The sequence below is a fragment of the Equus przewalskii genome, chromosome 6, assembly GCF_037783145.1.
Source record: "Equus przewalskii isolate Varuska chromosome 6, EquPr2, whole genome shotgun sequence".
Classification (NCBI taxonomy): domain Eukaryota; kingdom Metazoa; phylum Chordata; class Mammalia; order Perissodactyla; family Equidae; genus Equus; species Equus przewalskii.
The window spans coordinates 84,957,900-84,978,061 of record NC_091836.1 but is presented as its reverse complement, the minus strand read 5'-3'; the positions used below and the strand labels follow the sequence as shown (position 1 = coordinate 84,978,061).

The following is a 20,162-nucleotide window of genomic DNA, read 5'->3' as shown; positions in this document are numbered from 1 at the left end:
TTTAGCTTCATGATAGCAAGCTAGTATGGTTGTTCTTCATCAGCCCTTTCAAGACAGACTGATCTGGATTCCATCCATTCCTTGATTGATTGATCATGTCGCGGACAAATGTTAATTGTTTTCACCAATACTTTCTACCCATGCAGTGGTCTTCTCATCTCTTACCCAGGGCTCACTGTCTTTTTTCTAAAGCTTATCTAGTTTCTAAAACCCTTTAGATCCATCTTGACCTTACTGTCATTCTGAAAAATTCAAGGAGGATTTAGAAGTTGGAGAAAAAAACGAAAGGGAAAATGCTGAAGAGATAGGTACTGATACGGGAGAGGAAAGGCATTTGGAATTGGAGTAACCATTTTAAGTATAATTTTAAAAAGAAGTTATCAGAATTTGACACTTGGAATGTTAAAGTTTAATGGGAGTATGTTTTGCACTAAGGATTTAGTATTTAAATCTGCATTCCCTTTTGGAAACAGCCTATTTGTTGAGATTTGAGGCTTAAAAGATACATGTAAATAGTTGTAAGCAGTAGCTCCTATTGCAAATTCATCCGAATAGATAGAAAAAATAACTCATGGAGAAAAATTTGCTAATTATTGGAACTTTCTGAAGTTTAAATTTCTGTAACCTTTATGAATCTGTATAGAAAGAAGTGTAATCACTCCATATGATCTAGTATGCTGTTTAGAAATGCAGTAGGGCAAATAGTGTTTAAATAAGTATTTTCTTGAAAAGAATATGCATCTCTTTTTATATAAAAGTTTTAGCAGTTTTCATTGCTGGGGGAAAGAGAACATGTTGACTTTATTTTCTTTGCATTTTGCTCTAAATGGGTATTTTTACAAAAGTTGCCATGTGTTTATTTCTGTTTTAAGGACCAAGTAGTTACAGGTCGAGTGGTCTCTTCTCCCTTGAAGATTTGTCATTCTTCCTTGAATAGTACATGAACTTTGCTTGGACTTAAAAAAATTCACCTGGATTAAAAGGAGTAATATCCCCTAGGAAAGAGCCCTTTTTCTGTCCTATCAGTCTAAGAAATGATAAATCCTGACCGAATATTAATAGAATTATAATACCAAGATAAGATTATTGAACATTGTTTTTTTCCTGGGAATAGTTTAAATAATCTTCTGGTAAAAATAAATTTAGTGGTGGTATTTTATATTAGAGTAATATAATTGTCTGTATCCCAGGGTTAAAACAACAACAACAAAAAATAGCTTTGATCATTTTTAAATGAGAGAATTTTTCCATAAACTAGCCTTCTGGATTTGTAATATTTTAATACTTGTAAAACGTATATGTAATATTTTAATACTTACTTTTTTATTTTAGTAGATTCCTCCTGCATGGAAAAACTACTTTCAAAAGATTGGAAGGAAAAAATGGAAAGACTAAATACCAGTGAACTTCTTGGAGAAATTAAAGGTACAATATACAAAATATCAAAAATATCAATATAGAGATATTTTGTGTTACAACACGTTTGCTGATCTTCTGTACCCTAACATTAAGTTCTTACTTCTCATATTAATTTATATATGAGAGGGGAATGTATAGTGTGTCCCTGAACGTTTATGCTTTGTAAGGTTTACAGAATGAAATATTTGCTGTTTTTATTAGCCTATAAACACATAATTTATAGAATAAGCTGCTTCGTTAATTTACTTAACAAAAAAGTATGAAAAAGAAAACAAAAGTCATGTCAAAAGATGAAGAACAAATTAAGTTAAAGATAATTTTGTCCTTCCTCTTGAAATCATAATAATAGCTCAATTTATAAATCCAAATCATTAATTTGAATTTCTTCTTATCAAAAAGGGTCAGCTGCATCACCTATGAAAAAGGAGTTTATAGAATGTGCTGCACATAATGGTTTATGGGTGGATTCTGAGGCCTGTTTACCTTGTTCAAATCCTGGCTATTGTCACTTACTAGATGAGTGACTTTGGGCAAGTCCTTGAACTTTTCTATGTCTCGAATTCCTCATATCTAAAGTGGGGGTACTAACAGTACTTACCTCGTAGGCTCATTAAGAAAGTTAATACATGTAAAGCTTTTAGAACAGTGCCTGGCGGTTAAGAAAGCACTCACGAGAGTAAGTTGCATTTGTTATTAGCGTGCCCATAGCATCATCGGTTGATTAATCTCAAACAGATTTCACAGGATTTAATTTTTCATGACCTCTGACCCTGATGAGGATGAGCATCTTTATTTTTGACGATATGTTATTGATGTTATTATTCTGAAACATGTAAAGAAGTGGAAAAATCCTAATTCATTACAGAATTAAATTACCCTATCAGTCAAGAAGTGATGCTTCTTGCCTAACTCTCTTATTGAGTCTTTTATGGAGATGAAGTACTGTATTACTAGTTTTTGGTATCATGAATACAATCCATGGTTGTCAATTAATTCTATCAGTTGTTCCTTACAGACAGAGAGTCAACACTCTGACTTACACTAACAATTTGGGAACTTAATTACTTTAGTTTTCTGAATTTATCAAACAACTGCAGGTGAATCTTTCTACTGTCAAGGATAATATCTCATTTAAGATGAACATTTGGAAATAACTATCTGATGAAAATATTATTTTGAATTTATTACAGAAAATTGCCTAGTGTTCAGGCATGTTATGTTCAACTCAAATGAAGAGAAAAGGAAGTCATCTCTTTCCTAAGGAATAATTAATAACTCATTCCATTAACTAATACAGTATCAAAATCAAGTGGAAATTAGATATTATTTTGAATTTCACTGCTTCTGTTTTGTACTCATAAAGGCCAATTGCTATTTTGGAAAAAAAAAAAGAAACAACTTATAAGTGATGGGTGGAAAGAAAGTCATTAGTGACATATTCTTTATCCAGCTGCAGTAACATGGTGTGTGCTACTTTGCACGTCATTCTGTGTTTTCTTCCCTTTCCAAAGTCATTGGTTTTATAACAGTGAGAACAGAAATGGTTTATGCAAAGGCAAGCTTTTGCTGGCATGAATGACGGGGTCTTGCGTTCTCTTAGTAATGTGGAAGCTAACATTTTATTATGTTATGATTCAGCATCGAATTTTTATGCTTTGGGTTATGCCCCCACACATACACTTTCCATCTTACTTTATTTTTAATTCTAATTATGAATTTAAAATGCAAAAACTGTGCTAGTCTTAGATAGTCAAAATGTATAAATCTCAAAAGTGAAACAGATGCAAAATTAGGCTTTTCAAATTCTTTAACTTTTTTTTTCTGGATTCTGTGTGTGATATGTGAACTTTCTTTTGTGTGCTACTCAGTTTTATGGGCATAGAAGATAAGATTCTTACTAAATTTTTCATTTTGATTTACTCTACGTAATTGTCTCTTCTTACATCCTAGTATTTTGTCACCACAAACATTATACAGAAAATATACCAATAATGTAACAAAAAAATGAAAACAAATTTAGTTAAAGTAGTATTCAAATAGATTTAACCACTGCTAAAACTCAGCATACATTTTTAGTCTAGGTGAGATCAGGCCAGTTATTACCCACCTAAGTTAGTTACAGTTATTATGAAATTTTAAAGTGATCTAAATACTATTTCCAAGAAATACATACTATTGTGGGTTATCAGTATTTAATATTATATCTCAAGCAGTGTGTATTTTTCATACCTCATTATTTTCCCTCATTACAAAATTCATATATATTTATTGTACAAAGTTTAGAAATACATACAAAAGAAAATAAAATCATCCTTTAATTCTACTTGTATTATATTGTATATCCTTTCCATCTTAATTTATGCATATACATTTAAAATTTTTTTCCTTAAAATTGGAATCATCCATTTACTATTCTTTTGTAATCCATTTTTCCTATTAACGCTATATTGTAAATGTCCTTGTGATTAGGTCATCTTCTAAAATATTATTTTTATTTGCAGAAAATGTTGCATAAAGTGAGGTTCTCATAATTTAATGAGTCTTTTATTCAAGTTTTAAGTTGTTTTTATTTTTTGTCATTGTAAAGAAAACCTTGAACATGGATAACATTTTAATACATTTCAGTAGTAATTAGTAGTTATTTTCTTAGGATATATTTCTAAAAAGTGAAATTCCTCGGTTCTTTTTTAAAAAGTGTTATTGTTTAAAAAGTCTTTTGGGGCCAGCCTGGTGACGTAGTGGTTAAGTTCATGTACTCTGCTTAGGTTGCCCAGGGTTCGCAGGTTCAGATCCCAGGCACGGACCCAGCACTGTCTGTCAAGCCACACTGTGGTGGCATCCCACGTAAAGTATAGGAAGATTGGCACAGATGTTAGTTCAATGACAGTCTTCTTCAAGCAAAAAGAGGAAGATTGGCAACAGATGTTAGCTTAGGGCCAGTCTTCATCACAGACACACAAAAAAAGGGCTTTTAATTCATACTGCCACTTTGCCCTTCAGAAAGGGTGTAGTACTCTGTGCTTTCATCAGCTGTGTCTGTAAGTATTCTTTTGCCTCAATAAGAAGTATTATTACCTTACAGATTTATTGCCAGTTTGATAGGGGAAAATAATATATTATTGCTGATTTAATTTGAATTTCTTTGATTATTATTGAGAAAGAAGAGTTTTACATTAATTTATTTGTCTCTACCTTTGTGAATTGCCTATTGATGTTGTTTGCTATGCTACACTAATCACTGTAGCTTTAGAGTGTCTTTGAAAAGCAAGCATTGAAGACCACATTCATAATTTTTCTTTAAGGTGTTTTCATACTTCCTAAAGTTTATATTATTGTAAGTTGTTAATTAAAATTCCAAAGTGATCTTTTAAAGGATTATATTACATTTATATGAAACGATGGGGTAAACTGACATCTTTATAGTACTGACCCTTCCCATTCAAAATCATTTATTCAATTATTTTATGTCCCTCAACAGTGTTTTGTTTTTTAAATACAGATTCTGCACATTTCCTTTAATCTTTCTCTATAATATTTAATATTTTTTCTTGCTCTTGTGAGTGAGATATTCTTCTGTTTTCTTTTTGTTACTATATTTAGGGATGATAGTGAATTTTGCTGGTTCATTTTATAACTTCCTCTTTATCAAACTTATTAGCTCTGTCATATTTCAGCTGTTGTGTTTTCTCCTCTTTTTTGGCAGTTGTATGTCCCTTTTTTTCACCCCTTCTCTTATTACACTGCCTAGAATGTCAAGAATAATGTTAAGTAATACAGGTGATAGCAGGTGTTTCATGTAGTTTTTAATTTATGGAATTGTTTTGAATATTTCACCATGAAGTATTATGTTGACTATTGATTTAAGATATTCTTTATCATTAAAAAAAATTCTACTCATAGTTTATTAGGAGTTTCTATGAGAAATTGCATTTTATTTTATGGTATATCTTATTTGTTTTTCAAATTTACTGATGAAATAAACCCCGATTAGTCATGGTGTAGTCTTTTTTTAATGTACTGCATAATTTTATTTGCTCATACTACAGTTATTTTTGCATCTGTAATCATAAATGAGATTAGTTTGTATTTTTCTTTATTTGTACCATCTTTGTTGATTGTTAGTACCAGAGTTCATAGTTGAATTGTAAAGCTTTTCCTTCTTTTCTAGGCTATGTAAAATATAGAATAGATAATATGGGAATTCTTATTCCTTGAAAAGCTGAAAGAATATACTCATAAAACATCTAGGCCTAGAGATTTCTTTGGAGATAATTGCTTTTTTACATTTTCTACTTCTCTTTAAGTCAGTTTTGCCAGGAAAAAAATTTCCCAGAAAATTGTGTATTTCATGATTTTCAAATACATCAGTATTGATTTAAAATACAGTATTGCTGATTTTGTTTTCTATTTATTTGCTGTTAGATATCTCATTTTAAATTCTGCATATTTATGTTCTTTCCCTTTTGCCCCTCAATTTTACTTGCCAGCAGTTTTCCTGCTCATCTCTCGTCTCCACGCCCCAGTAAGGACTCGGTTTTTGGATTTGTCAGTTCTGCTTTTCATGTGCTGGCTGCTTCATCTTGCTTTTACCTTTACTATTTCTCCCTTCCTTGTTTTCCTTATACTTTTACTTTTGTTTGTTTTCCGATACTCTCTAACTTCCTAAATTAAATAATTCATTTAGAACATTTTTTATTTAATAATAGAGGCACTGTTGGCCATGAATATGTTTGTAGAAATAGCTTTAGGTGTCCCATACATTTGAGCTTTTAGAATTGTCATCGTAATTATTTTCTAAATAGTCGATATTTATATTATTTTCTAATTGATCTTAAGTTTATATATCATTCTTAACTTTACGTCTTCTTTTGGAATCAAGAGTGTAATGAAGCTGAGAAAGGGAGCAAACATAGCTTTTATCATACCACTGGAAAATTCTATGTGCTGGGTTAGGTGCCAGAGGGAGAATTAAAGTGTGGGCAGTGGAATGGATAGGAGCAGTATTGAAAAATGAATCTTCAACCCAGTGAGCTTAATATCACCACATATTAAGGAACAGTACATTAGGCCTGGTCCCATGGTGGAGTGGTCAAATTTCCATGTGCTCAGCTTGGGTGGCCTGGGTTCTCAGGCCAGATCTTGGGTGCAGACCTACTCCACTCACCAGCTGTGTTGTGGTGGTGTCCTACATACAAAAAAAAAAAAAAAAAATAGAGGAAGATAGGCACAGATGATAACTGAAGGCTAATCTTCCTCAAGGGAAAAAAGAGCAGGATTGGCAATGGATGTTTGCTCAGGTCAAATGTTCCTTAGGGAAAAAAAAGAAAAGAAAAAAAGAAACAGTACATTAATAATCTCCTTTTTAGGTTTTACTTTAAAAAAACCCAGTGCTTTCAAGTAAAAGTTTATTTAAATGAAATAAAGCAATATTTCTGAAACTCCTCAATAGAAGTTGAAATATTGTTGAAGTTTGAGAAACAATGAACCATAGAGTTTCAATGTACCTGTATCTGAGTCGTGTCTAATATTTTTAAAGAGAAAATCCAATCCCTAACCCCCTACCATGTTTCCATACATAGCCTCCTTTCCAGTAGCAGCATTGAGGATAGAGTGCTGTAAATGGCATAAATTTAATAGCAGTAATCTCAAAGCAATGTTTAAACCAGGTTAACATTATTACAAGTATTGCTAAATAACTTTATTATGAAGAACTTAATGAAATACAGCATAAAATTGTTAGACCTTTTCCTTGGTCTGGTTACATCTGAAGTGACATCTGTGTTCTAATTGGGGTACCATATTTTTAAGGGATCTGTTGTCAATTAGAATTTATTGGAAGCGGCTAGAATGGTGAAGAATCTTGAACATGTAATATGAATAGTAATTAAAGACCTAGGGAAGTTTGGCCTAATACATGTTAGGTGGTTGAAGTTTTATTGACTAGAAGAGGATAAGATTTGTTTTGTGTTGTTTTAGGGGGTTAAGGTAATAGGGAAAGTGTTCTTAATGTACAAAAGAACTTAGAAACAATTAATGACTATCTGACATTGATGCATTGGACTGCTTTAAGAGAGAGTGACTCGAATATAGTAGGTGTTCAATAAATATTTGTTGGATGAATGGCCAAATTAATGAAATAAAATCAGTGGAAATTCAGCTGTGGAAAATTTTAAACGGAGATGTTGTAGAGGATATTCCTACTCTGGTGGAATGTTATCTTCATGCCCTCCTAAGGTTTCTTCAAAATTAATACTAGTGTTTATTATATTTTCTTAATTATAAGACTGATCCTCAAATATTATCTATTTGCTTTCAATAAGTAGTATAGTAAGTACTTTTGTAAGATGGTTTATTGTTTACAAAGGAAATGAAGTACTGAAACATCCACATTATTTTATTTGATCCTTTTAACAACCCAGCGAGGAAAATATTATTATATTGATTTTACATATGAGTAAAAAGAGACTAAGAGAAATTAAGGGGCTTGCTTGGGTAACTTAGAAAGCTGTGGAGGTAAGGTTTGAATCCTGGTCTCTAAAGCCTCTGTTTAACACAATACAGAGTGGTCCTCAGATTCTTCAGAGTCTTAGAATTCTGCAGTGGGGACAAAGTCGTCCCTCCCACGACTCACAACCAGCCAAAAGAGTTCCACTTTTATCCTTTTCTATATAAGTAGGCATTATAGCAAAGTAGGACTGGGTATAGGTAATACATTTTCTCTCTAAAGTAGTATTTATCTTGACCTATTCCTGAATGAGAGAGAGGGGAGACTGATATAGCGGAAGGATACAAAGTAAAACAGAAGTACTGGTAGGGTCCATAACGCGTTGGTGTGTATGTTCGTTTGTTTGAGCTGTACCAAAGGAGTGAGGATGCCAGGATGGTTATGGTTATGAAGCATTTCCAAATGGCAACATACTAAATGACGTCTAGAGCATTAGGATTCATCCTGTGTCTCCATGGATGGGTCTAGCCTTCTGTGGTTTATATAAGAGAATCTTAGCCAACCTCCCTGTTTTGTACACATGCCCCTCTATGCTGTGGCTGGCATCTCCTCCTCGGTGTGAGGGCGCCTCCCTGGGCAGTGTGCCAGAGAAACAGTAATGTTGGTTGTTTGAGTTAGCACAAACTGTTTGTGCTTGTGTTTGTCAAACACACAGATGATAAGAAAGACAAAAAAATAATTATGTCATATGAACAAAATAGGGAAAATAGTGCTTTCCTTCCTTGGTCACATATGATTAATCGTTTCAATAGTTACAGTTAGGGACTAAAGTAGATGTACTTGTAGGTGTGCTTTCCTAAAGCTTAGAAAGATGACAGTCTCTTTCTGATGTGAAAAAAAAATTAAACAAGTGCTTTTAAACAGAAAATTCTGCAAATGATTCCCAATGTTTTCCAAAGCCACTGTGGAAACATAATTACTTAGTGTAATTATTCAACTAAATTGTCCAAGGGGTTTATTCTAGAGTGTAAATGTTACTGTCGTACTTTACTGTTAAAGACTTTGAGCATTACTCCCTGTTACTTCATTAGGGTTGTTACTAAGAGAAGTAAAATTAGGAACTGTGTTGCATCAAATAGTACAAGCATATTACACTTGTGCTTGGTGCAAATACTGCATTTAAAATGTGAATTTATTATAATATTGCTACTGTGTGCTACTGAGAGGCCTGGTTTCATTTATAGTTTTGATTGCAAACATAAATCTTTGGAAGAGCACACAGGAACACGAAAGTCATGGGTTTTTTTCAGTGCATGATACATCTTTGAAGATCAAATAGTGTAGGCTATTCTTGAAGTAACTTAAGCAGTGCTGTTATCACCAACGGGTCAGAATGGATCAAACAGCATTCCCATAGAATTAGTGTTCTGCGTCACAGGTTACTATCTGAAATGCCAATTCTCTCTTCTAGTTTGTTCGCTTTTATAGAAGGGCCTAAATTCTATCTAAGTACTCGGATTGCTTATTCCATACATTGCCCTTTCTATAGAGTACGCTGGTTTTTAGGAATAGTAATTCACGGTTACTGGTGTTTTCTGTCGTAGGCAATCACAGGAGGACTAGGAGGGGTTTTTCAAGAGCTATGACTGTACACTTTACATATTCATTTATAAATGAGTCTTCTTGAATTTCTATTTACAAATTTACAGGAATTTCTTTATCTAAGGGAGCCTTAAAAAAATCTGGAAGCGTTTAGAGATGAATCATCTGCCACTTCTCAACTCTAATAAAATCAGTAAAGTTCACATACCTCGTGATTCTTGCTGTCTCATTAGGAAAAAGGGTTGAAACAGTAACCTGTCAATATTTAGATTTCATGTATTTTGAAAATTTTAAATGGTTATTTCTAAGACAAGTGCTGTATTGATCTGGAGACCAACTTGTGAAAGAGATTGAGAGCACAGATAATATTTTCTCACTTTCTTGTTTATATGAAATAATGTAGTAGACTGTCACTATTTTCTCTATAAATCTGTGTAATCATAGAATTTCAGAGTAATATCTAGAATCATAGAATATTAAAAAATTAGAGCTGAAGGAGCTTTGATGTAATCCAACTTATTTTCCATCTAGGGACCCCAAATTCAGAAAAGAAAAGTTACTGCTCTAAATCACATAGTAAATTACTAAGGTGGAAACTTAATATTTCCCCCAAATAGCATGTTTAGCCCCTTTCACATAGTCTTTCCGTCATCTTGTAATCAATAGTGAGTTATTATTGCAGAGCTCGTGAACTCCATTTACTAACAATAAATGCACACCACAGCTAGTTTTATAAATATATATGCATTATAACACAGCAACACCCATAGTTTTTTAAATTATACCACTTTGCATGATTGTAGACATTTCAAAGCTCTCCTTTGTACTCTGTTATAAACATCTTTTACTTCTTTTGAAGTCTGTGTGATATACATACAAGCAATTAAAACCTGCCCCCAATTGGGGTCGGAGACACAAGGTCTTCTTAATTAAAATTCAAACAAAATCTAGCGACAAAAATTATTACTATATGATTAAGGTCTAAAGTATTATGATACATTAGAATCATTGTTAACTGTTGGCGATTAAAAGAAATCGATATGTTGGGGGAAAGATCACTTGGATCTAATTAGTGAAATCAGTGTTTACATAAAAGAAAAAACTGAAGTTTAATAACAGGTTCTGGTTATAAATATAACACTGGCTAAAATTGTACTTTGTTATTATTACATTGACCACATAATCATATTTTAAATTCATTGAATAAGAGTCTGAAACTTCTTTTTTAGTAGTTAATTATTATAATTAAAAACATAAAACTTTAAAATCATATCTGGTTTCAAAAATTTCAATTATAAAATGTTCTTATGTGTAAAAATAGTTGCCAATTATAAAATATTCCTATTGATTCTGTTTTTAAAAGACTAATTTTAGCAATAGCTACAGCCTAGAGCGGGAAAGGAGGCAAAATTGGTTAGAAGTAAAAAAGATCCAAAGTATTCTTTCACAATTATGATTACATTAAATATGTATTAGTCTATTTGGTGACATATCGAAATAAAAGAGCATACATTTTGATATAATTCAAAACAAAGACATTTCACTTTTTTCTTCCTGATTACTGTGATGAAAATAAACATTATAACCAGCATGGAGAAGAAAAACTATTACTAATTGCAGCCTAGATTTTAAGTAAAATGAAGGTCATTAGCAATTTCCTGGAAGCCATTCAGATTGCTTACCAGGAAATGGTAGCTAGCAGGACATCTGTAATCCTCCTGTGTAGAATTAGTAAAAACATACTGGAGCTTTAATGATGTGTGTTAGATTTAGGCTTGTGGTGGAACCTTTCTCTATCAAAGGAGCTCGTATTCTTTGAATACAAACGATTTTTATTTCAGTATTAGTGTACTAACCCATAATTGAAAATAGCCTTTAACATCCATCTGTACATACATGTATACATGCGTTAACACACACCTGTAGATTGGTGTATGGCTCAGTGGAATATGAGATGGTAGGATAACAGCAGAACAATAGGAATCTGGGAGTGAAATGTGTTTGGGTAAATTGAAGAAATTTCTCCTATAAGTTGGGATGCTCATTTCACAACATTTTGGGTGGTGAATTTAGTCCAAGTTTTAGTAGTATCTTTTTATCTCAAAAAAGAGATAAGCAGGGGCCAGCCTGGTGGCACAGTGGTTAAGTTCGCATCTTCCGCTTCGGCGACCCGGGGTTTGCTGGTTTGCATCCTGGATGCAGACATGGCACCGCTTGGCACGCCATGCTGTGGTAGGTGTCCCACATGTAAAGAAGGGGAAGATGGGCAAGGATATTAGCTCAGGGCCAGTCTTCCTCAGCAAAAAGAGGAGGATTGGCAGCAGTTAGCTCAGGGCTAATCTTCCTCAAAAAAAAAAAAAAAAAAAAGAGATAAGCAAAGCTGAGTGTTAAGTGAAAATACCTCGCAGGACATAAACTTACATCTGACTTACTTTGCATTATAGTGGGAGAATTGGGGTCACTGATTTAGAGACTTGTAGCATGCCTTCTCCTTATTACCTCAATTATTGGTTGGCTTAATAAGGTTAACATCTCTGGAACTATTAAGAGTGACAGCATAAAACCGAGGAGGGTATATATATACTCTAATTTGGGAAGATATTTAATACACGTTAACAGAGGTTGACTATGTGGTGGGAAATGAAGGGTATGGGATGGGGGCTAATTTTTAAATTTGTACTTTAGGAGCCGGCCAGTGGCCGAGTGGGTAAGTTCCTGCACTCTGCTTCCAGGGGCCCAGGGTTTCTCCTTTTCGGATCCTGGTGCAGACATGGCACCGCTCACCAAGCCATGCTGAGGCGGCGTCCCACATAGCACAACCAGAGGGACTTATAACTAGAATAAACAACTATGTACTGGGGGGCTTTGAGGAGAAGAAGAAGAAAAAAAAACTATGAAATTAACCTACAAAAAACAGATTTAAAGAATAAATAAATAAATTTGTACCGTATAGATTGTACTGTAGATTTCTTTTAACCATGTGTATGCATTGCTTTTTCAATAAAGAGATTAGTTTAAAGAAAAGACTGAAAGTAAGTCTTCAATAAAAATGAAAGGGATTAGTTTCCTTATTTATACAAAAGAGAAGGGATGATACTACTTACTTAACTTCTGATTTTGTAGAGAAAATTAGACAGAAAATATGTAGTGTTTGGGGTGGCATAGAATAGGGCATCAATGAATGCGCTAGGTAGGCAGCAGCCTTTGGCATAGTTTAGTACTGGAAACAGGAAATATTTAGTGAAAGGATGACGAACTGCAGTTCTCAAACTTTCTGACCTCAGGACTCTTAAACTATGTTGAGGACTCTAAAAATCTTTTTTCATGTGACCAATACCCATTACGTTGTGTTAGAAATTAAACCTGAGAAATTTAAAAAAATATTTATTAATTCATTTAAAAGTTATGATGTTAAACCCACTACATATTAACATAAAAACTAATTTTTATGAAAAATAACTATATTTCCTGAAATAAAAATAATTTACTGAGAAGAGAGGCATTGTTTTACGTTTTTGCAATTCCCTTTAAGGTGTGGTTTAACAGAAGACAGCTGGACTCTCTCTTATTTGCTTTTGCATTCAAACTGTTGTGATATGTTTTGATTGGAGTATGAAGAAATGCTGGCCTAATTTTGATATGGAGTTGAAAGAGGGAGAAGTAACTTACAGCCTTTTCATATACTTGTGAATATTCCTCTTTGATACTATGCCGAATTTCACAAGCGGTAGTTTCTTAAAGGCTAGGCTCAGTGTAGGATCTGAAACCCTATCAATGGACTTTCAGTACTTTTACATTAAAATCCACTGGTCCAATTTGAACATTGAATGAATCTTTTACTCCAGGCATGATTTTGTAACAGCATGCTCTGGTCTTTTAGATTGTGTTGTTTCACTGAGTTATGTAGATCTTCCTTATGTTGGCACATTTCATCATATAGTATCAAAAAATCACATTCATTGATTTCACCACTAATCTTATCAGAAAAATCTTTTAAGCGTTTGGAAACTCTCATGTTCATGATGGCAGACAGAAGTTTTGCAAAATTCTAATTTTCCTTTGGAAGTTCATATTGTATTATTTCAACCAATACTATTAGTTGTTTTTCTTGAAGTGACAGGCTCACTTGACAAATATTGCAGTATGAATAATGATATTTTGTCTCTTCTTCTTTCAAAGGAAATTGGTGTTCTATGCAAAAAGCTACGAAAAATAGCCCACGACTCAAATAGCACAAGTGATTTTCCTTGAAACAACTGTTATAATTAGGCATAATAAGCAGCAGAAGTGCTTCCTGTTTCATCACACAGAATATTAAAAATATATGTACTTAAAAGTCATTATTTAATAAAAATAATTATTTTATTGATTCATCAGGGCAGTTGTTAATTGAAACTGAAATTTTTCTTTTACTGCAAGTGTGTAGTGGTGAAGAATACAATGACTACTACTAGAAGTAGTTTCCTTTGATTCAGCAGAATTAACCTACTATTTCCTTTTCCTCACATCAGTGCAAATGTCCTACTGTAACATGCGACTAATGCCTTAGTACTATTATGAAAACAATATTGGCCTCAGGGACAACTTGGAGAGTTTTCTGGGACTCCAAGGGGTCTATGAACCACACTTTGAGAATCACTGGACTAGAACCTTAAAATAAACTAACATATAATTGCCTTGGCAATAAATTAATTTGTAATAGTAACTACAAAGCAAATTAGTCACATTTAAGAATTCAGAGATTTTATGAAGATTCTGAATGAAGTTTCTGGCTTAAAGAAGTTAGTTGCTTTCTTCTCTGGAACTGGAATTGTGGTGTAATAAACATAGAGTGTGGAGTTCATCAGATATGGGTTTGAATCGTGGTATAAACTGAGAAACTTATTTAACCCATTTTACTCTCAGCTCCGTAACTTGTAAAATGGAAAAAATACATGCATTACAGGATTATTGTCAATGATTGTAAAATGACTGACAAAACAGGTCCTCAGTAAATAGTAGTTTGCCAGTAGGAATAGAAACAGGAGTATTTGGTTATGTGCCACCCACAGGGACCTGGAAGCATTCATTACCTCTTGAAGTACAAATTATTTCATAGGAAATCATTAGATATGTATAAAATTGAGAGGAAGTTCTAATAGTTTAAAAAATCATGTCAAGTTTACAATATAGTGTGTGTTGCCACTGTACTTTTGCTCAACTAAATGATATATAATTTCTTTTTAATTAGCTTACATTTTTCAGGTAAGCTAGACCTGGTGAACAGTACCCTAGTCAACTTCATTCCCATCTTATTATTAATTATTACAGATAGTGTAGCTATTATTTGCCTCCCAAGACCTTGTAGTATTATTAAATTGCCCTATTTAAGTACAAGTCAAATTCTCTTACCCAAAACTTTAAGAGATTTTCCATATTATTTTGGTTCTGGAATTTTGTTGTAGTGGTAGCCAAAACTTAGAGGTCTTACTGTTAAAATGGGATTTTCACGTGTATCATTTCTAGACATACAGTTATTATGAATTTTTTTTAGTGTAACATTTCTGATAGATGAGATTTCAATACACATGTGTTTATTATTTTATAATTTAAAGTTATACATAGGATTTTTAGTATGAAAAAGATTTAAAATTTTTATATGCCATTATTATTAATTTGCTCTATTTCACTTTGGTCTTTTTTGTTTGAATAAATGTATATAGTTTGAAAATATACATTTGTGATAATATTTATATATAGTTGATTCTTGGAAGAAAAATGCATGGAGTAGTAATTAATCTCAGTGCTGTTTATAGGCCCAGGAATGCTCTGTGCCTCACACCCTAGGTGCCAGGGTGTATCCTGGGAATTTCTGTACTCTAGAGTCAACTCTTGACCAAATTCTCATGGGATGTATATGTCACATTAAGAATTGGCCCTTAGTATTAGACCTCCCACACACTTAGTGTTTAGGACATTTGTCTGAATTAAAAAAAAAAAATTGTAAGGCTAACCACCTAATAAAATGTGTGTATTTTCATCCAAATGGTGTTTTTATGAATAAGACTGTTGAAATAGGCATAAATTGTACATTATTCTCTACATTTTTAAATGTGTTGCTGCTGTTGATAATTACCACTGAGTGCATATTTAATGCACCGAGGAAATTTGATGCAATTATTCCGTTTATTTGTGATTCCCCTCCGATCCAAATGTCTGCATTAAACTATTGAAAAAGAAAACTACAGAGAATTTAGGTCATTTAAAAAATGTACACATTTTCTGAACTCTCGTTGCAAACTTGTATTTCACTAACCAAAGTAAAATTAGAATGAACCTGATATTGTAAAGTATATGGTTCAAAAGTTTAGATAATTTTGAATAAAATTATCTTTTAAATATGACCTTAAAGAGGCTGGGCCAAGTGCAAAGTCACAGTCTTACAGAAACCAAAGAGAGATGTGTATAACTGAGCTCAAAATTTAGCTAGTTTAACTTCAGACAAATTATTTTTCCTCAAGCTTCCTTTCAGTACTTAGGAACTGATTACTCCTGGAAATGGACTGAATAGACACAAGTTGGTAGCTCTTAGAAAGCCTGTACAGAGGAAAGGTCTTGAGTCTGTCTCTTCCATGAGTGCCTTGCATGTTTTTAAGCCTCACAGAATTTGGGTACTGAAAAAGATCTCTAATACTAAAAGGGTCTGAGAATGAGAAGAGTGCAAGAGGGGTACAGCTTTTGTAGGCCCACATTTTATTTTCTCCTTTGATCTTAAGCTAGTAAGAAAAGTACACATGTTTCACAGAGATGATTTGATACCATTAAAATGGTTTGGTCAGGGAATAGAATAAGACAGAAGAGCACAGGTATTAAATAGGAAGGAGGAACTCCATTTCCATTTTGTTCGCAGATATCATCTGGTGTCCCCTTTCAAGTTAACATGCAACTATTTGTTATACGTGTTTTAATAATATTCTTAAAATATCTCTCTGGGGCTATGGAAGAGATGAGATTTAAAATGAGATCTATTCCATGGCTTTAAAAACATGTTTCTTCATTTAATAGTGATGAGAGACCTGCGTTCTTATGCTTAAAGCAAATAGTTACATTCCTATTAACACTTGTTTAACTAGGCTTCTATCACAACAGGTGCACAATTATTTTTATGAGTAAAATATTATCAGCCTTCAAAATTAGCCAGGGCAAAATGCAAGTTGTCTGATTAAATAATCAGAGCTGATACTTAAAATACATTTGATTTCCACAGGAGTTTTAAAATGCAAAGTCTCAGTCTCTTATCCTGATGTGTTGAGGGAGTTGCAATTGTTTGTAGTGTAGTGTGTAAGTAGTAGCTTGTATTGTAACTCAGTGTGATATATATCACATAATTTGATGGACTTTATGAGACAACTACTGAAAATATAATCATAGTTTATTACTTCTAGTCTAAAATTTTAATTCCAATGAAATAGTATGATACTTCACATTAAAACAGTTAAAAAAAGTGACCATTTTCCTTTGAAGACTATTGTAAATTCAATTAAAAGGCACATCAGTTTAGGAAGTTAAAATCTGATGTATTCTTATTTAAATTTAATTTGCAGGGGGTAAAAAAATAAGAATATAAATTTCAGTTCATGAAATCTATAGATCACACGTACACCAAAGTAACTAAATATCTTAGTAAGCAATAAAGACTCCCCAGTGGTAAAAATCAGTCAAACAAACAAACAAAAAACAAAAGCAAACAAAACCAAACACATACCCCCCTCCTCTGAAGTGAACAAGAAGCTTCTCTAGGAGGACCTTCCCTATGGTTTAGAAGTGCTACAACAGTGCAGCTGTTAGAAACCAATTACAGGCAGGTAACTGTTTGTTTTCATATCTAAATCTGTTTGTCAATCAGGAGAATGCAATGAATCAGGAAAAGGGATCTCAAATGCAAACCACAGAGTAAGGCAGAGCATCTGGAATGGGTCCAAGCCACAGCATTAGGGCAGGAGCATAGATGGAATCAAAACCAGACATGTGCACATGGCTCCTGTCTTTGACCAACTTTTCAAGTAGGTTCAGAAATAGAGATTATTGGAGAAAAATGTCAATTTTCTATTGAGAGAAGTCTGATTTTAAGATTTGTTAGAAATGTGTGGTTATTAATAGAAGAGTGATTGTAGAAGACATCTTCCATAGATATTTCTAAATGTAAAACATTTCTAAAGTTGGCTCGTAATCATCCTTTTTAAATGAAAATTTAAACTTATTTTTTAATTTCAAAGTATATATATGGATATAATATATAATATATATATTGTATTATGGGGATGGATATGGATATATCTCCATAATATAAACTGGTAGGTTTTTACTACTTTGAAATTCATTTATGGCAATTTTTAGCTTATATAGCTGTTTATGAAGAATCTTTAGTTTTATCTGGACCCAACACTACATTGTTACTCAAGTTAGTAAAACTATCTCTACTCCTTAAATATGCAGCTGTTGTGCTCAGATTGTAAGATTTCAAGAGACAGCGAGGTATACAAAGAGTGTTTTACGTGAATCTATATGGCTAGAAATTTTTCCATGCTGAAATGTGGGAAAACCTACTGAGACCCTGAAGCTTAAGTTGGTAACATCAAGGGAGCATAAATAGAAGTTTATTAAGAAAGCTAAAGAAAATGAAATGGGCACAGCCATTCTGTGGTTTTACTTAAACACAGGCTTTCACATCCATTGAGAGCCCTGGATTTCTTGTTAACTGGTTACTGAAAGGAGCTCTTTTATTTTTATTTTTCCAGCCATAGTTTAGTGCCAATACGCATTTGCCTTGAAGCGTGATGGCTCTTCTCTAACTTTCACAGTTGACTGTCTTTTTCAGCCATGACTGTCATGGTTTAGGGTTGTCCTCCCAGATGGATGCTGAATAGCATTTTACTGGAGTAACTGTTACTTGTCTCAGGTCTCTTTCTGCGTATTATTCAGTGTAGGTGTGAGGAAGAGGAGGAGATCACGACTACCTGATATGGTACTTTCTGTACCTGGGTCGTCTTTTAAATATTTACAAAGACTCATCTGAGATGGAATCAGAAGTAATGATCAAGAAACAAGTGAGTAAGAAATGGTGAATTAGATGAAGTGAAATACTGGAGGAAATATTTATGAATTTTTCAGTTTAGAAAGAAGAGTTTGCTTAAGATTGCAGGAAGGGCTGTGAGGAGATGCTCTGTATTGTATTTCATAAAGAAAACTAGAGGTAGGCCAGAAAAAAATTCCTATGTTTTCATCATAGTGAACTGATTCTTATTGTGGTTGACACGGAGAAAAACTTTCTTACTAGAACATTTATCTGAGAACCAGGAAAGGATCTTTAGAATTCATCTCTTCCATCCCTCTGCTTTCAGGAAGGAATGCATTTGTAGAATTTCAATCTACAAATCTTTTTTGAGTGCTTATTACTTGCCCATGATTGTGTTAGGCTATGAGGGGTTTACAATATTTCATATTTTATACCACTCAGACGTGAGAAATTCTCACTTTTAAAGACCTATAGCGAAGCAGGAGAGGAGAGTGCTGACAAAAGCAGGGACTAACATTTATTGGGCAAATACTGTGTATCACAGCACTTTTGCTTATTTTATTTCACTTAATCCTCAAACCAATGTCATGAGGTGGGCATCATTATCCTCCTTTTGTAAGGCAGGGAACAGAGGCTCAGGAAAATAAAGTTATTTTCCAAAGATACTAAGATAATAATGGCCAAACCAGAACTTGAATTGAGGACTATATGATGCTAAAGTTCATGCTCTTTCCACCAAGATGTGCTAACATCTACTCTGGTCATTGCTGGAACACGTTTCCTCTGCATTTCCCAGTCTTTCAAGCTATTTCTTTGAGCTAAAAAACCAGAAAAACATAAATGAAACCTAAGAGTGATTATCATTCTCTGTATGAGAAGGTCATCTTCTTAACTGTGAAGTTTATTTTTTTGTGAGATTTTTCACTTTTTAATACCTATAGTTTTTCTTTTCAAAGTCTGCCACTGTAAATTTTCCCTTTTCTATTAATTTAAATTCTTCAGGTTTGAGGATATTACTTATCCTTTCGTGTACGTTGGATTTTCTAATTTGATATCACGGATTATTTCATATTATTCTGGCTTTCTAGGATGATCTGATCTGCAAGTCAACAGTGAATCATTGCTGGCTGTCAGACAGTTGACAGAGTGCCTGGGTACATGATGAGATTTACTGTAGAATATAAACTTTGGAAACTCTGGGCACTGACTAGGCTACTAGAATCATTACATTTCTAGCATAGTGGTATATATATTTCTGTGTTTACTGCAAAAACTTATGAACCATGAAGAGAATTTTTAAGAATAAATTATACTGTGGTTAATTATTAAATTAAAGCTATGAGAAATAGTTAAGGGAAGATTGTTATCTCTGTCTTACAATGACCTCTTAACTACTATGCCTATAATCCATATCTCATGCTGGAATCTATTAACTATTTGATTGTCTCAAAGTCTTTCAATTCGTGTGACAATTTTCTGGTATCTCTAAGATATTTTAGAAATCAGCTTTGTTCTCTTTTGCTTACCAGGAAAATGAGATAGCTGGTACTTATGGAATGACAAGTGTTTTGAATTTGGGGGTGTACAGAGGACACTATTATTTTGAGGATTAACTCATCAAATTATCTTAAACAGTTTCCA

General features: G+C 33.2%; 1 protein-coding gene across 50 annotated transcripts in view; it reads left to right on the top strand.

Moving 5' to 3' along the window:
* SOX6 (SRY-box transcription factor 6) overlaps nt 1–20,162 on the top strand; it is a 571,708-nt gene that overhangs the window by 327,695 nt on the left and 223,851 nt on the right. For 29 of the 50 annotated variants that reach the window (XM_070626444.1, XM_070626441.1, XM_008517052.2 and 26 more), the window contains one exon: nt 1,333–1,425. In XM_070626444.1, the coding sequence (XP_070482545.1) occupies nt 1,333–1,425 (93 nt within the window). The remainder of the gene's footprint in view (nt 1–1,332; nt 1,426–20,162) is intronic. The other 21 variants (XM_070626446.1, XM_070626445.1, XM_070626423.1 and 18 more) reach the window with 1 other exon arrangement.